This window comes from Pieris napi, chromosome 7, assembly GCF_905475465.1.
Source record: "Pieris napi chromosome 7, ilPieNapi1.2, whole genome shotgun sequence".
Lineage (NCBI taxonomy): Eukaryota > Metazoa > Arthropoda > Insecta > Lepidoptera > Pieridae > Pieris > Pieris napi.
Window position 1 is genome coordinate 6,540,524 of NC_062240.1, and position 19,459 is coordinate 6,559,982.

The following is a 19,459-nucleotide window of genomic DNA, read 5'->3' on the forward strand; positions in this document are numbered from 1 at the left end:
CTTTGTGGAACCAGATGCCCACTGAACTATTTCCGAACCAATTCGACTTAGTCTTTCAAGAAAAGAGCGTACCAATTCTTAAAAGGCCGGCAACGCACTCGCGAGCCCTCTGGCATTGAGAGTGTCCATGGGCGGCGGTATCACTAACCATCAGGTGAGCCTCCTGAAAAAAAGCTAAATACCTCATTTAAATCTATTAATTTCAGTTTGTTGTTAATAAAACACTAACTATAAACAATGATATTTTAATGTTAATTTTCCAACAAATACTACTTATACATATAGCATGGCCAGTCTTATTTTAACTGTATATAGTACCTACTATTATATAAAAAATCTAAATTTCTTTTTCTGCTCATTTCTTAATAGATACAGATATACTTTTAATTAGATACAATGCATTAAATATCTTACTTTTTATTTTAAACTAATACAATTCTGTTAAATTTTATAATATTGCATTTATAGTTACAAAAAGAAAAAACAGGAGCTAGATTCACGAAAGCAGCTTTTTTTTAAAAAGCTTGGAACCTAGACTATATTGTAGAGTATCTATTCTCACTGTAGAATGATAACCTCGTATGTCAAAAAACCATTTATTTTTTATTCTTATGTCATTTAACTGGTATAATCATGAAGTAAAGACTTGAATTATGTTATTAATAAATAAGTCGTTTTTAACCATCTAAAACTATAGACAAAAACACATAATTATATTTTAACGAACATTGACGAATTTTTTTTTTGTTTACTGTAATGTATGGTTCTCTTGACATACGGAGGTTCATTCTACAGCGACGCTATGTATGAATGATAATGGCATATTAAATAATCATTATATAATTAAGAAAAAAAATCAATTAATATACATTTTCAAGAAAATTAAAACAATATTAATAATTTCAAACCCCCCTACGCCATGAAGACACTTAAATTACTTCTTTAAAAATCGGTAGTAAGATGTTTTATTTCAACACTACGCTTTAAACAAATTCTTGTATTTTATTGCGTAGCACATATTTTGGGTAAAAACTAAATTATAACAGACTAATAATACACAATAGTTTTATTTATTTATACAAAATCACAATTGTCTTGCATCAAATCACTTTTCACTCAAAATTCACCAACTCCATAGTTTCATTAATTTGCACTATACAATCAACACTGCTAACGGGAAAATTAAATCATAGTTTTTGATCTATAATGAAACTTTCTCTTGAAAATTGTAGTGTATTATAAAAAATTTAAATGTTAAAATGTCAACCACATTTCTTCTACATAACTTCAAAAGTTAAATATAGATCAAAAACATTAGGCAAGAAACTGTTTGTTTACTTAAATAATGTATGTCACACTCGTCAAGCTCTTTGCTTAAGGTAAGATTTAGGTCTGGGCTCTGAATCTTACCCTTAGAGTCTCGACATCTCGGAATCTTAGTGAGAGCACACTATATTATATATATGCATTAGATTTGGACATGTTTAGAGAGCGAGTGTGTACAGCCCGTCAGAAGAAAAACAGGTTCTTGGCTAATATGATTCCGACGTGATCTAGACCCGAAAGCGTTGATTTAATGTCAATTTTAGTCAATGTCTGACACAAATACAATGACAGCACGGTCAGGCACAGAACTTATTAAGTGATTCGGCAGCCATCAAGAGAACTTTGAACTGTCGCGTCAATGCATGTATAGGATTAGCATTGAGGAAATTTGCTATGTTCTTCTGTAGCCCTGGTATCACTTTTGGTAAGTTTTCTATTGTCGCCGGGCTGTTTGTGTCTAGATTCATTAAGGCTTCTTCTATATACCTGTAATATTAACACATTAGAAATTAAAAAATAATTCCTGAAACGTACCATTTCTAGAAGAATTCAGTTAATTCTACTTTGTAAAATAATTACTACAGACAACTGATTACATACTTGGAAATTAAAGAAAAGTTCACATTCCGGCTCGTAGGACCAAAATTATTTACCTAAGTTTGATATGCGTGTCTCTTCCCATATCAGCAGCCAGCTGCTGTACTAAAGAAAGGAGGACGGGCTGTTTCAATTTGCACGGTGGGCCGAAAATATTAGCCGGATCCGTGCTCTTACAAGTTCCCACTACCAAGTTTAGATCTGCTGCTTGTAAAGCCATTTGAAAGGCCCCATTCGCATCGCCATTCAATAATAATTGCTGAATTTGGCTAACTTGCAGCTGAAACAAGTCAAAGAAAAATAAATATACTGGCATGGTAAGTAAAACACATTTTATTTACTAATTACCACTACATATAAATTATATTTACTACACACAATTATCCGCTCTATGTTATATTCAATTAAAATACAAACATATTTTCAAAGTAAAAACAGTACCCTTAACAAAAAAGGTAAGGACTCTTGGACACAGTTTCTTGGTGCATTTCGAAAATTTTTCTGAAAATAAATATTTATTTGCTTCAAAGATATCTTGTTTTGTCAAATTTAATTTTATTAAATCTTCCATCTAACGATACTCATGTAATTTCAACAAATAGGGATTTGAAGCCGGTCAAGACATGGAGTCATTATTTATATTAAGACTTTTCCAACAATTTCGTTACGCTGCCCCTTTCAAATTATGGTTACGCTGTAATCGAAAGAGATAAATAATGATACTTGGTCTAAGATCCCGCTATACAACGACCTTCACCGAGATGCTTATTTAATGAAACTTATTTTATATATAATTTAATATGTCAATAAATATAATACATATGGGTTGCCTAGCAAATTTCAGTCCAGAGAAAGTTTAATTAATTTAAAAAAAAAATTTTTTTTAAACATTTCACCGGTATGATTATTAGATAATTTCTATACCAATCGAAAGTATGAAGCCCATAGAATATGCAAACGTTAGGTTGTTTTTAATCAATTAATTATTTATGTGTATATTTTTTATGTGACACTAAAGTATATATACATCTTTAGTATAAAAGAAGTTTATAGTGATACATATATAATACTACCCTGATTAAAAATATTGATTGAAAAAAGTTCAAAAAATTTACTACATGCAAATTATAAAAATTTTTTTTTTTTTAAATATTAATTAAACTTACTCTGGACTGAAATTTGCTAGACAACCCATATGGATTATATTTATTGACATATTAAATTAAATATAAAATAAGTTTCATTAAATAAGCATCTCGGTGAAGGTCGTTGTATAGCGGGATCTTATACTAACTGATTTATTTGAGCAAGTAAAAATTACACAAACATTTTCTACTCTGTTTTTTGGAACGCGGTCTGTATTGGCATGTGATAATTATTGTATTCAATATAATTCTATATTTTGACTACATAACCTAATTCTTACCTGTCTGTCAGACACAGAGGGCGTGGCAGGTGTCTGAGCACGTGACATTTGAACTGCCACGTTTCTTGCTTGCTCACGCCACCACGACATTTCTTTTTCGAGTACACTGAGAAAAATTATTAGTTTTTATTTGTACATTCTTGTTAAACATTTTTGAAGTTATACTTCTTTAGGCGCGTTATGAAAAATTGATGAGAGTGAAATTTTACGATACGCGCGCACCGTGACACGAAATTAACAGAATGAAGTTGCCCACGGAAGATGCTACGGCATTGGACATCATTTAAAAACAACATTCGAATAATAATAGAATTTATGTTACACTTAATGTAATAGAATAATAATAAATATTTATTTATTTAATTTTTTAAATGTAAACTGAACTTTATTGACTATAATGACTCCTTTTCCAGTCTTTGATTATTTAATTGTAATTAATTATTTGCATGTAATCAAAAACTATTTTTAATAATGCCAAAGAATATTTATTTTCTTTTAATAATAAAGAGCTACCAATTATACCACCAACCACCACAATTTATTGGAAAGACAAACATTTAAACTTTAGTATTAACGTTAGGTTAATTTATACGACACATACTTATGTGCGACTTCCTTCAACTGCGCAGCAAACAGTTGAGGCTGCACTGGCGTGGCTCTAGCGAGAGCCTCCGTGTGTTGTTCGAGAGCTGCTCGCAAGGCATTGGCGGCAGCTGCCCCACCCCTTTCTGCTGCTAAACGAGCTGCCTGCTCTGTGTTCGCTGTGACTATAATATATTCATTATTTTATAAGATTATCCAAACAATCTCCTAAGTCCGCGTACGGACTTTATGACGTCAAGTATTCGTATACGTCAACACGATAGCTTCAGTTTTTGACAGCTCAAACGTGTCGACTATTCATACAATTTGTATACCACACGAAGTTATTGAAACGATACATTTTAGATCTTATGTTCGGTTCCAAATACAAAGCGCGTATTAAGTTATAATATATACCATTACTTTTCCATTGTTATAAAAATCTACCATTACTTTTCCATTGTTAGCTATTTTTTTTACGTATTCTTCTAGTGAAATGTTTATGTGAACGCTATTATATGCGCAAATCTATTATTGACAAATAAATAAATATAAATATGACACTTAGTGCAATAGGGAACCATATAACTATAAAAGATATTAGTATTTACAGTTTGAACTAATTTAATGAATTATTGAAAGAAATAATTCAATGTAATGGTCGAGTATTGCTTTATGAAGACAATTGGACGGCGCACTGCAAATTTACTTGAAACACCATGACAAATTAAACGCAACAAATTAGCCAAGTTATCGTTTATATATAATTTTAATCTGTAAATAAGTAATAACATCATCTTATACTTACATTCCTTAGTCCCATTTTGAAAAGCGTGGTTGATCTGTCGGAATATCTGCGAGTGCGCTTTCTCCATCATGGGAACAGCGCTTTCCAGCAACGCATCGCGGAACGACGTACGCACCATGTCCGATAACGAGGACGCTATGGACCCGCTGAGTCGTTCCATTACGGTCTGCGAACATACGTTTTCATAAAGCCTTGACTACATCGAAACACAATTTGTTAACCACTAAACTCTTATTTTATTACACTATTTTATGGTGAACTGATTTAGTTATTTATTGACGTTCATTAAGTTTTCTGCACGAATAAATATATTTTATCTTTAAATTACTAAACAAATATGTATGGGAATGGTCAAGCATATGCAAAGTGGTAATATTTTTATATTTAGAGATATAAATAAGCCAATATTTGATGGTGCTGCACGATACACGGAAAGGCGGCCGCGCCACTTATCTGACAATATTCTTTAAATATTTATAGACATTATCTTCCTAGGAAGGAGAGATAGGTAATGGAAATTAATTAATAGGTATTAGGTAAAACGATTACTAACTTAACATCATCTCTGTATTACTGGAGTTATAGAATAATTAGTAGCCACAATTGAATCTAGTGAAGAGGCAATTAAATATGATCTTCATCTATTTTATAAGTTTATTTTAAAATACCAAATATCCATTAATTAATTGTCTATCACTGATTGAATCTTTGCAATCTATTGAAAGATTATCGGCAGTATTTTTTTTTCTTCAAAATATCGTAGTCATCGTAACCAAAACTGTACGATCATTTGTCCACTTTAAATAATGGGTCCCCGTAACAAGTCGGAAAATGCATATATTATCTATATAATGGTGTTCCTTTTACTCGATTAGGTACAATACTTTTTAAATCATTGAAATCGGTAAATTGGTTGCGAAGATATTACATTACATTTTGTACAAGCCAACCGCGGCGCGGCCGAAATGCTCATGTGACGTCACGATTACGGACCGCGCGCTCGCTCTCCGCCATTCATTTATTAAAGTTCACTCGATCTGCGCGGGTCGTGTTGTGGTTTTGTGGTTTTTATGTGAAAATATGCCGCATTATAAGTACTGTATAGTACCGAAATGTACTAATACTTCAACTAGTACACCTGAAAAACTGTTTTTTAATGTGCCAAGGGACCTGAAAGTGCGCAAAAAATGGTGTACTGTCATGAAGAGGGGTGACAGTACACCTTACATTACTCATTTGGTAAACAGTATCTTAGTAAAACTTGTTTACGAATGTTAAAGAAAAATACAGGGTCGTACTAGGTGTATTTCAATGAATAAATAAATGATAAAAAGTGTAAGTAGTGAAATTTCTAATAACCCTTCCTCAGTAGTCTGGTAAAACCCAGGGTCGTACTGAGGCTCAACTAAATGAAATGTGCCGTTCCCGGGAATATTTCCCAATGCCGGAACATTCCCGCTTTGGGGAATATGTATCTGTAGGTAATAAAACTGTAGCCAAAGTGAATTCTATACATTGAATATTTTTTTGAATAATCGAGTTATGAGAGCTCCATACACGCAATAGAAACCAAAAATATTGTTTTTGAATTTCTTGTCTGTCTGTTGAACGCTTTTCACGCGAAAACTGCTAGACGTATTTTACGCCTTTTTTTTAAACTCTTTGCGAATATTTTTACAAGACGTTTTCCTCTTTCCATAGCGACTGTCTCCTGTATGGATGCCCCGAAAATCTGTTCAACTAATACACCATCAGTCTTGCAGTTTGCAGTTTCGTGAATTTTTTGTCGCCGTTACTCTGCAGTATCTCAGTTCCCTCCATAATGGTGAATCAGCTTGCGATAATGTTGCTTCTTCTGCTTTGCTACAGTCATCTATAGTCATCCGACTTGAGCAGAAGATTATTTCATTCTCATTAGGATTGCTTGTTCAAACAATCCAAGGTAAACGAATAAAGTATACCTACCGATTACTTTGTTTCTTATATTCATTTGCACTGACAAAACTAGACGACAACAATACGCAAGTCGATGAGATTGAAATAAAATTAATCATTTCGTCGGGCACTTTTCTTACTTACTTACCAGCAATGTGCCGTCCGTTGCCTACTAACAATACTAGGAACTAACTCCCAATAAGATTTCCGACTGGCAATGCACCCAGAAACATTGAGAAGAATATTCCCGGTAACATGTTCATATCCATAAACCTTACTGGGAATTTTCCCGGGCCTGAATACGACCCTGTATTCCTGACCTACTTATTATCCTGCTGTTTTGATTAGGTTGACAATGAGATTTGCTTACCTCTGAAGTTTCCAACCACGAATTTCAGCGCTTGTATAGTTGAAATGATTACTAAGATAATCAAATACCATTTAGGTAGATTATCGGATTGCGCTTGCTCAAAACCGATATCTACCTTATTTCTACCACTGATTTGTATTGATATTATAATATTAAACAAATCAAATCACTTATTAATCGATTGGGTATAAACTGGTGACGTTACGCTCCGTGTTGGACGAGTATCGCGAACAAAATAAACAGCGCGGGGCGCGCTGTGGTTCAGCGGCAAGCGTTGAGATATTGTGACGTCATTGCTTTCGTTCGCGCGGTCAGTAAACCTTGTTTGGTATTTTGCCCATAACTTTGTCAGTTTTGGTCGTAGAACAAAATTTTTTACACCTTATGTTTTAGTTTCTCAAGGACTATAAAACTGCATTTATAACATAAAACCGTTACGGGTCCCCATTAGGCAAAAAAGTTTGCGAGATGAGTAACCGTTATTTTATAGTCACAGCCAATACGGAACTAAACTAAAAATAATAAAAAAATTGTAGTCTAACACAAATCAGATAGTTACCTTACTATTAACCAGTTTATTAATATTCTCAGAAAGAAGTTTGTCCGTAGCTGTGAGTTTGACAGCCAACTCGTGTTGTAAAGCCGCTGCGAGTGGTTCCAACGCTCTAGCCGCTCCAGCTCCCGCTGCTTGTGCCGCAGTCATGCAAGCGGAGTCACCCATACGAGATATGCGCTCCCAACTGAATAATATATATTCGTATATATCATAGAGTAATAATTTCACATAAGGTTACGAAAACTTATTGTCGTTTATTCCATACTAAGTTTTCAAGACTTTTTAATATTACTTTCACAATAAAACCTATTTAAGATTTATTGGACCGAAAGAATTCAGCGTATTTATCAAATTAGACATTGACTTGAGTCCTAGTTTTATCAGTAAAAATAAAAGCCAAAAAAACATTAAATTTTATATTGTCGCCATATTAATGTTATTTTCAAACAAAAAACCTAAAAGAGGATCAGGCGAACCGTGGCTAATCTAGAGCTATTAGACAACTATAGAAAAATGTATGGTGCCGTGATGGTGAGAGTATAAAATATAAGATATTCTTTATATATTACATTAAAAGGAAAATAGCTTATATACCCGGTAGAAAGAGCTGCATCTATGGCAGCTGTGGTCCTCTGCGTGTGTTCGAGTAACGCCTGTTCTACAAACTCACGCGCAGGTCGACTTTCATTGCGCATTGCACGTAATTCACGCGCTTGTTGGGTTACTAGATCTGAAAAATTATGTTATCAATGCGGACATGGGCAAAACCCATATTTACGGCACATATTCTGATCTTAAAGAGTTATCGTTACATGAAGAGATCAATTGTATGGATAACAAACCATCTAAAGTCGAGTTAAAGTTGTTTTAAGTATTTGACGTTAAATCCAGTGACGAGTATAGACTACTATAGTCGTATTTTTAATTAGACGAAGCCAACTGACAGTAGCTAATGTCACTGTGTAAAATGTTGCCATATTTAAAGTAATAGTGATACGTTCAGTTCTTGTACAATCAGATGAATGAACAATGCGTGTGAATAGTTAATCATTTCAAGCTATAAAATAATATTATTTCTATTTTAAAATTGCATAAAAGTGCTCTGATATAAGTTAGGTACTAGTGGTATGTAACTACAATCAGTTTTTTGACGGCTTACTATAAAGCGCGGCGTGGTGACTAGTGCCATCACTGATCATTAATTCAGGAGTTTTTTCAATCATTCTCTTTGTCACAACACTATTTTTATTTCATTAAAAACTGACAACACCGTAACCGTCAGTTGACTTTGTCTAATTAAAAATACGACTATATATAAACAGGTATATACATAGGTAGGGGTAGGATTACCTTTGTAGTTAACATCCGTAATTATTTTCCTGGAAAATTCATTAATATGGCTAGGTTGTTAGTGATGGTTAAATTGTAAAAAGTTATTTTTTTTACAATACATATCAAAAGACATTTAGGGACAAACATAAAACACTAAAATATTAATAGATATACTGAGAGATTTTATTACTAAAAATGACAAACAAAACTCTACGAGTGCCTAAATTAAAAAAGTAGGAATTCAAGACGAAGCATTATTATAAATATTTACTTGATTAACTTGTAAAATATATTGAAAGGAGTTTTATTTGAATAGTATATGAATATTTACTCTTTGTTGCTTTCAAATAGATACAAAAACTTTAATGAAAATAAAACAATTAATTAAAAACTCAATAAAAATGTCTCTAAGTTACCCGTCTTACTCTTTATTTACTAAATTAAAAATAATTTTAAAATACCTGTTAGCTTATCAAGTTTAGATTCTAAAGACTCCAGTTTATTCTTAGTTGTTTCATCTACGACTGTTACAACTGTAGGTTGTGGTGGAGCGGTTAGCGGGGCTGGTAGCGGAGCGGAAAGCGATTGGCTGCTTGATTTATCGCTTGACGCTTTACGCTGGTTTGCTTCCGTGATTTGAGCTAACGAAATTTGAGGCCATGAGGTTTCGCTGTCTGAAATAAAAAAGTAAATAAAATAACTAAAATTTTTTTTTAAGTGCGATTTTTGAGATGGAATTCAATGATTACGTGTGAAGAAATATTTCACCATAAATTAATAACAACATTGTGTTATCACAAAAATCTAAATTAAAATAATAATATGTTTTGATATTATTATCAACAGATTCACTTATTTTAGAAGTTCGTATCGATTCATTTTAATCGATGTAGACATAGACATAGACATAACAAACCTAAGTAATCGATGTTCTAAACAGTCACCATAAAGCCAAAATACAGATGTCGAATGTGGTCTATAGTAATCATTAGGCCCTGTATGTAACACTTTTGTACCGATTTTGAACTAGAGCTATTCCACATGGCATGATTAAAAAAGATCATCTCATAGGACTTTAACCTTCAGAAAAATGTATAAACAAATGTATATTTTTATATCGATATCGAATTCAAGCATACTTTGCTAATCTAGCTAATAAATGATAATGATACTGAAACAACAATATCTACACGAGGTCAAACAGCTAACCTTCCTGAAGTCGGTTAAAAAAAAATAATGCTTAAAAATTAAGTAAATATGTACTTAATGTATGAATTTTTTATGCTTTATTAGGCTTACAGGGCACCCAAAAACGGCAGTAATTGCAGCCCATGCACACCCATTTTAGTGAATGCGTTGCTGGCCTTTACTATACTTTTTCTACAGAGAGTCAGAGTTTAATATTGATCGACTATTATTTATTTGTGACAACTCTACCTTTTTTGTTAACAACACTGCTACGTTAATAAAGTTAGCCAGTAATCGTCTCCATACATATATATATGAAAGAAGAAAAGTATAATTGTTGTGGATTACTGTAGCCACAATGTATGTTCATTAGTTCTATGGTACAAGCTTATGTCAGTCTTCCTGTTAAAAGTAGTCTGTGCATGTTAGAGTTTGAGCACTTGAGTATGATTGTAAATAAAATAATAAAGATTCCATAAAACCGTATGTTTTTCTTTTAAATGCTAACAAATAAAATATATGTAGCATAGTGAAGATTTATATTAGTTAGCAAAAAGCTGGTTCACTTACCATAGACTATCGAAATGAGTACAAGAAATGTATTGAAGTTAGTTTAATGTTCATTAATTTCCTATATAATTAACATATATTACTTACTGCTATGGGTCAATTTGGCGGGTGCTTGCGGTTTCTCAGGTGAAACATATAACTCAGTTGGATAAATTGTGTCTGTTCCGTTTGTGGTCACCTCTTCTACTGCTGGGGACTGAGATTCTTCTTCATCATCCTAAATACAATAACATATTGCTAAAACTATATTCATAGTCTACAAGTTGTATCTGTGAGATATCCAGAAAATTGCCCAAATGAGGGCCACGGTATTTTAAAGAGGTGTTAAATCTTATATATAAAATTCTCGTGTCACAATGTTAGTTACCATACTCCTCCGAAACGGCTTGACCGATTTTTATCAAATCCACCCCAAATTTTTTTTTTGTTTTTTTTTATGTTTTTATTTTTTTATGATAAAGCATACAAAAATACATACAACCCCTAATTTTCACCCCTCTACAATCAACCCCTATTTTGTATCATAGTAGATAGTTATTTTTATTGTTAAAAATGTTTCCTAGAAATAATGTATGGCAAAACGACGTTTGCCGAATCAGCTAGTATACCTTATAAAAGTCGTTATGAGACATAATTTGTTGAACTTCTCGACTCGGCGAGGACCCACCGGAGACCTGCTTGGCAGAACTGAAGCTGACCACCTCATCTTCTTCGCAACCTGTACACAATATTTTTAGAAGTAAATACGCAATAGCATGTTTAAAGTGACAAAGTTTTTTAATTCACTATAAATTGAAATAACTGACCGGCATTTGATAGTCGCCGAATGTCTTGAACGGTCACTGAAGTCTCTTCGTCATCACGTTTCCCAGGAGAGCTAGAATTCACGATAAAAAATTAACTAAACTTATGTATGTATCAATATTTTATAAATGCAAAATGTAAAAAAATCTTAGATCCAAAAATTGTTTGGCAGTTAATTCAACGTGAAGGATTCGCATCCTCTATATCTAGGTAGCAGGTATTGCGAAAACTAGATTAAACAACTTTGAAAGATGAAAATTTTTTTACTAAAGAATATAATTTTTTGACGTGACAACGTCTTATAATTCAACGGAGCCGGCTGCACGCACGAAAAAACATGACTCATGCGGCGTTACCTCTGAGGCGTTCCATTTAAGGCTTGAAGTGCAAGCGAGAGCGCGGAACGAGCGAAAAAAAAATTTACATAATTGTATTAATGCGTATAAATAAATGCAACTTGATCAATTTAATTGTGATTTCCATTTCCCTCCTTCTTTATATCAAACAAAATATCTATCAAACAAATAAAATTAAAAATTTTCTTCTGAAAAATGCAACCATTCCATCAGTATTTTCTTATGACGTTGTCACGTTCAACTATCGTCAGTAGTTATTATCGTCGGTAATAAAAATTTTACACCAGAATACTTGTCCATTTTAATGCGAATGAGCATAATTCGTGATTTTATCAATGGGCGACGTAACATAAGATTGTACACGATACATGATATATTTACGTACACGTGTACGCGAGACATTTTTAAATCTATTGTTGACGTGTCATTTGTAGAATTCATGGCTGCAAATAACATGACAAAACTAGGTAGTTTATTTAATTTTTTGCTATCATTACACATTGTGTTCAGAAAACTGTTCTTTAGTTAGGAATAATCATTTGTAACAAACACTATTCATCGTCTTTTATTACGACTCTGGAACAATTAGCGTATCATGTGAGGGATTTCGCGATACTGAGCAAAGTTTGGTGACCAAATTAAGACTTTCGTATACATTTTAAAACAGTCACGTAAAGTTTGATAGGCGCTCTGAGTGTACGTCAAATCTTTATAACCAAAAAACATTATTAAAAAAAGACATATAAGTTAGAATACATAAAGGGTTTGTTAAAAAAAAGTATTTCATGTTACCTAAAAGCGTCCGGCGTCATAAGATTGAGCTGCGGCATATCAGTAGGTGACTCCACTAGAGGATTTATAAGACTGTTTGTTTGATTCTGAAATACCAGTAAATTTGTTAGTACATTTTAAACCGATACTTGGAATTAATATACATTTAACCGCAAAACACAATAATTTTATTAACTGAAATTTTATTAAATCAATTAGGCGTAATTGTTACGAGCCGTAGATTTTTATTTAAAACTAGCTGATCCGGCAAACGTCGTTTTGCCATGTATATTATTTATAATAAAAAATAGGTGTTGATCGTAGAGGGATGAAAATTAGGGGTTGTATGTATTTTTTAATGGTGTATCATAAAAAAATTATCTAAAAAAAAATTTGGTGTGTACGACCCTTAACATTTAGGGGGATGAAAAATAGATGTTATCCGATTCTCAGTTATACCCAATATACACACATAATTTCATGAGAATCGGTCAAGCCGTTTCGGAGGAGTTCAACCATAAACACCGCGACAAGAGAATTTTATATATTAGATTATTAACTGTCAAATGCGCTTTGTATATGACAACTACCGACTACGACAGAGTAACAAATACGCGATTTGCATGGAAGTCGAAGGTAAAATAAAAGTAACTTCACCCGTTCTTATAAAAAAAACACATCGAATTGATAAACTCTTTGTTCCATTTTTAAACTACTTATAAATATAAAATTCTTGAATTACTTTGTTGATAAAAACCTCACCTGTGACCTAAGTAGTAGATTCTTGAGTTGTTGTGTTTGTTGCTGTAGGATATTTGGCGGAGTTTCGTCTTCTTCCACTGGCTCTTCAAGCGTTAAACTTTCCAAATCTAATAAAAATTTAGAAGAAAAAAATTGTAGGAATATGTTGCATATAAGTCTCACAATACTTGGTACGTTGACATGTTTTAAATAGCGCTAAGACATTTAATGATCGCTTTGATCTTCGCTTTAAATGAATTTAAGATGAATAAGTTATTTTCCGCGATTCTCATCGGTGCATTTTGTGGGGTGTTCACAACCCACTAGATGCGAAGAAAATGTAGGTGGTGGTGTTGATGGTGAAAATAAAAATTATTTTATAATATCAGCTACAAACGGAAATCGAATCCGATACGTCAGACGTCACGCTTTTAATAGACTAATCAAAATATGATATAATTAACTGTCAACTTGACAAGTCAGTCGCCACGAGCGTTTGTAATCTGTCAAGTTTCAAAAATGGAATAGTACAAAACTTACCATCTGATTGTTTTTCAGTGGATTGTTGTGTATATATAAGATTTGCCTCTTGTAAACCTTTGGGTTGCATTAAATAAAGTCGCACTTTGGTCCGCTTTGAACCTGCATCATTTTCTGTGCACACCTCGTTGTCCTAGAAACAATAATAGAATATTAAACTACTATAAAAGGGTTATACTTCCACAGATTTGCATAGATTTTGTAGTTGTTAAAACTAAAAGGTTATCACTCAGGTCATTTTCTGAATCTCATTCAAATCGACTACTGGCTAATAATTATTTTTGAATATGTAAGTTGTCTTTCGTCAAAATAGAAAAATTTTGTTGAGGAGGGAAAATAAAACTTTCGAGCTATGAAAAAGACATCAGTTTAAACAGCGCAATATTGTGTATTTATTAATTAAGGATTTATTTTTACATAAAAAAGATAAAGGATAAATAACTTACATGTAAATCGAAATCAGCAGGGGAGTGGTCGAGTGCGGATCCATTTCTGTGGAAGGGATCGTCACAACGCGACTCACACTTCACTTGTTGCTCCTCTGTGGACCATAAATTATAATCTATACTATTTATTCTGGAATCTATACCCACTTATTAGATACTGATTTTGTAGCCTTCAACTGTGGAGTTATAGTTAACTCAGTCAAAAACAATGAATTTGACATAAAAAAATCAATATGGTTAATATTATCATTATCTTTTTTCTTCATTACATTATAAAAGTATATAATATATTCATAGTTATTATTCTAGGAACGATTTTATTATAAAAAAACATTTTCATTAGATTTTTATATTATTATTTCATAAAATTTTAAACAAAGTTATGTTGTAAATCAAATATTTAATAATATTTGTTGTTCAACAGAACAAGTACAAACTGGTGGCTTTTATTATTTTCGAAAGATAAAACAGTAAAACGCAATTATCATAACTGCCATCCTCTAAAGACGTCAAAGACAACATCACTTAAAGTCATTTAAGTTCAACTAAAAACAACATTTAAAAACTCACCAGCGTCAACAATACAGAACCCGAGCACCTGATATGGTAGCAAAAACTCAGATACACTCTTGCAATATGCCATTCTGTCCTCATCGTCCCTCTTCATATTGAGCACATACAGACTTCTAGTTTTAAAGTCACTTAGTAGCAAATAGCTCGCACTGGCATCCAATTGGGCCTTCAAGCTCAAAGGGAGATCTGTGCCCAAGGGAGGGGTGAATGTAATCGTCTGAAGGCACATCCAGGTTTTGCAAGTCCATATCTTTATGCTCGTGTTATTATCCGCGCCTGTTACCGCAAATTTCCAGAATTGGACACTGAAATTTATAGAATTTCATTTTTGGTTAGTAAACACTATGTGTATAGAATTAAGAAATTGACTGGAAAAAAAATATGTTACCGTTAATCCAAAATACCATAAATGGAATAGTTAGAATAGTAATTAATAACAGCGCTCCATGCGCATATGGAATTAAACATTTAAAACTTTTCTTAATATTTTTACTACAAAATGTATGGAATACTAAGTAATAATGAAATAATGTTTATTAATTTAAATAATGAGCCAATGTCATTTCAAAAGATAATAAGCACATAATTTAAAAAAAAATAATAAAAGAAAATAAACAAAATATAACAGGATATTTACATGTTTAAGTAAATGAATAATAATATTACAAACCCTAATCTAACGCATAAAAATTTATACAGCTAAAATAACGTATTCAAAAAGGCGGTATTACTAAAAATCTGAAAGGTAAAGGAGAGAAGATAAAAAAAATGACAAACTCACTCAGTATTATAATTTTTACGGTTGTCCAGAAAGAAGAGACAGGTGAGAGGTTTGCCTTCATGTGGCTGCCATTTATGAAGACAACGGGGTACATCTGATCCATCTATGCATACCTTGAAAAATTTAACAATATCATCTTATTTTTGTCGTGATGAACATCTTATAAATTGATGAACGATAAAAACATGACTCATTGTCACATTCCGCCTGAGATGATCGAGCAGCAAGAGATAGAGAAAAAGAGAGAATGGCACAACCTTTACATGAACTGTTTTATCATGTTTCTAATAAGTTAGTGAATAATTAATGTGAATTGCACTCTAATATTAATCATCTGTGAAAATCCTTTACTGCTAACACATTGCTGACCTGTGCAAACATAACATATCCATCGGCCCCTGCAGTTGCTAGTGCTGTACCATCAGGGGAGAAAGCAGCAGCACGTAGAGCTGCAGCGTGTGTACTTGCTATCTGTCCCAAGCCGCGATTTAACGCCTCTCTACCTTTGACAACGCCACCGGGTATTGCACTGACTTCACGTATGTTCCATATGCGAGCTGAAAAAGATTTATAAAAACTTTACCATAAAGTACTATATTTATAGTAATCAATTTAAAAGTACAGTAAAGGCTCCCTATTCGCGCTTCCGTTATTCGCGTTTTCACTATTCGCAGATTAAAAAAATGCAACCCAATTTCTTTATTCGCTGCAAAAAATTTCTTTATTCGCGGATCTAAAATTTCATACAAAATTCCAATAGGTGTTTAACGCAATATCATATAGATAATATGGAGTGTAATCCTGATATGAATGTTATGGAATGCTGGAAGAAATTTGACATAGCAATATGCATCGTAAACATAAAAGAATCATTGGAAGAACTGAAACCACACACATTGAAGTCATGCTGGAAAAAACTATGGCCTGCTCTGACTGCGGAAAATGACGAAGAATCCGTGCAAGTTCATACTTTGACTGCAAACACAGCCGAAATTGCAAATGGAATAGGACGGTTCGAACAGATAGAATCAAGGGACATTCAGGAATTGCTTGAATCGCAAAATGAATCTTCATCTTGCGATTCAAGCAATAGACTGACTGACTAAATTGACTGAAACCGACTTGGAGGAAATGTTAAATTCACAGCCCAATGAAGAAGAGACTTCAACTAGCACTGAAAATGTGGCATTTACTCTGAAAAATCTTAGTAAAGTTTTAAGAATGGCAAATGAGCTTTGCGATTTCTTTATGAACATTGATCCATCTATGGAACGAAGTCTTAATTTTAAGAGGCAAATTGCTAATGCGACTGCTGAGTATCAGTCTGAATTGAAGGAGCTATTAAAAACTGCCAAGCAAAAGAAAATAACAAAACTCTTCAAACCATTGCCTGAGCCTGAGGATAATGTTTACATAATCAAAATGTTCTTCTTATTTTTTGTGTTCGTTCTTATATATTTGTGTTTTTCATTTTGGCACCTAGGAACATATCCCCTATAAACCCATATAAATTACCATTCTGTATTCGCGGCATATTTATGGAACGTATACCCCGCGAATAAAGAGATTTTACTGTACTGCATACATGCCCCTACTATGTATCCACATAGTTAATCTAGACATGTGTATTTATGTATGATATTTAAATTAGGGCGATTTTGTAAGAAATGAAATTAGAAAAACAATCTTTTCCCAATTTCATATATTACCCAGCTTAAAGGATTAACAATAAACAAATATAATAATATGATACACATACCAACATTAGAATGCGTGCTGAGTAGCATCTTAGCTACATCATCATCACTGGCGTCGTCATCTTCATCAGGGATGTAAGGGCACCAAGCTACTAAGTGAGCAGAACCCCCCAGGCCTGTGTCCTCTTGAATCTCAGCAATCAGTGTTGATCTAATAAAGAAATAATGTAATTCATGCACCTTCACTAATCTCTTAAAAACTTCTTAGTACCCAGCTTAAAGAGCTCATTACACTACTAGTGTGTATATAATAATAGTATCTATATGACAGTTATAATTTAATTAATTAAAAAAGACAGACAGGTAAACATCAGCTAACTTCAATACTAATGTCAATGTTTGACTCAACTATTAATTAATTTAAAGCAGGTCATAGATTTAAGAATTTAAGACCGACTGCAACATGTGGTCTACTCAGGAACTGCTCGAGAGATCCCTGTATTGCGAATATGAATTTAGTATGGAAACTGCAGATCGCCGTGCGGCGACCGCTAAGAGCAGTTGGTATCGGCTGCAACATGCATTCCGTCTATGGCCCGCTTAAGAACCCTTAAAATGTCATCAGGAAAACCCAATGTAAATGTTTAATGAATTACTTTTTGTATTGCAAATATGAAATAGTGATTTATTAACTCAATATTAAAATTTGGATCCTAATTGAAATCTCATTTAACTGATAGGTTATGCTCTCAGAATGTATTTCTATTACCTGAGTCTCCCATCTCCATAGACAAATTCATGCACATAAATATTCCCATATTCATCTATACAAGCAAGAAGAACTTGATTCTGAATGAATGCAAATGCCAAATCTTGGACCTGAAAAATATTGCAAATAGTGGGGAAAAATTATATACCAGAAACATTTAGGGGTATATAAAATTGTTTCTATTAATTCTAGAAGTGTTAAACAAACTGTATCCTATTTAAAAAACATATTAATGTAACAATTTCATTTAAAATGACAAGAGATGATTATTGTAATGTGTTACAACTAAGAATCCAACTTAAGCAAAACTTATGTTTATCTTTACTACTTTTAATAATAACAATTTCAAGTTTAAGTATCAATAAATGATATTTTACCTCTCCTTTCATACCCTTGATAAGACATCTTTCATTTATATCAGGTTCCATGTATACAACTCTGACCATTCCATCCACAGATACTGGAGCTGAAAAGTGATATAAGAAATGAATGTTTTATAAGACATCTCAAACATATATCTTTAGCATCTAAGCACGAACAAACCTTCCTAAGGAAGTTGAAATAAATACTATTGCCCATAGTAAAATCAGAGTCGGCAATAATTCTTGCAACAACATTTATTGAATTACTTGATTTAGTAAATATTATTTAATAAAATAGAGAGTACAACAAGCTTAAAAATTTACTTACGTTTAATGCAATAAGCTAAATATTTCCCACTGTTATGCACATCAATTAGGCGGCCGGGATAAAATTTTGCTTCCCAGTTGTAATCCACAATATTTGTAAGTTTTACCTTAGAGCTACCATGATTATGGTTACCAATGTTAGTAGTAACTACTACATCAGTTGCAAAGACTACAGCATTGCACATATCATCTTCTTCTGCAAATGATCTGTAAATATTTTTTTAACTACACTGATAGATTTTATTATAATAGCGACAATATTTTACAGGAACATAAAAAGTAAAAGGTTAGTAATAAACTTTTGTTTATTACTATAAGATCCATTCTACAAACAATTTTAGTGTTTGTGTTTATAGCGTGTGGCGGATAAATTACTTTCTTGACTTACATATTCTGGGTAGTATCGGAGAGTTTGGGATGCATGGTTGTCGGTTGCATTTTGTATTCACCACATTAAATATGGAAAATAAATAAACTTATCCTTATATGATATACTGATATACAGAATAAAGTTAAACAAAACTAAATAAGCCGACTGTTTCTAAGAAATTAATTCGGGAACGACAAAATGCCAAACTCAGCTAAATAGTTAAATACAAGAA

General features: G+C 32.7%; 1 protein-coding gene across 1 annotated transcript; it reads right to left on the reverse strand.

The window, feature by feature from the left end:
- Window positions 1-1,037: 1,037 nt before the first annotated feature.
- On the reverse strand, window positions 1,038-19,439 carry LOC125050949 (enhancer of mRNA-decapping protein 4). The gene is made up of 23 exons (XM_047651044.1): window positions 19,246-19,439; window positions 18,859-19,064; window positions 18,546-18,634; window positions 18,169-18,278; window positions 17,462-17,610; window positions 16,072-16,259; window positions 15,703-15,815; window positions 14,919-15,226; window positions 14,349-14,443; window positions 13,903-14,035; window positions 13,384-13,490; window positions 12,643-12,728; window positions 11,497-11,567; window positions 11,299-11,408; window positions 10,778-10,907; window positions 9,394-9,606; window positions 8,195-8,330; window positions 7,604-7,784; window positions 4,740-4,905; window positions 3,951-4,116; window positions 3,350-3,455; window positions 1,980-2,203; window positions 1,038-1,812 (listed from the first exon to the last, which is right to left on the reverse strand). Exons 1-23 carry the CDS (start codon window positions 19,293-19,295, stop codon window positions 1,623-1,625), a joined length of 3,327 nt encoding a protein of 1,108 aa, XP_047507000.1. The 5' UTR covers window positions 19,296-19,439; the 3' UTR covers window positions 1,038-1,622.
- Window positions 19,440-19,459: the final 20 nt, after the last annotated feature.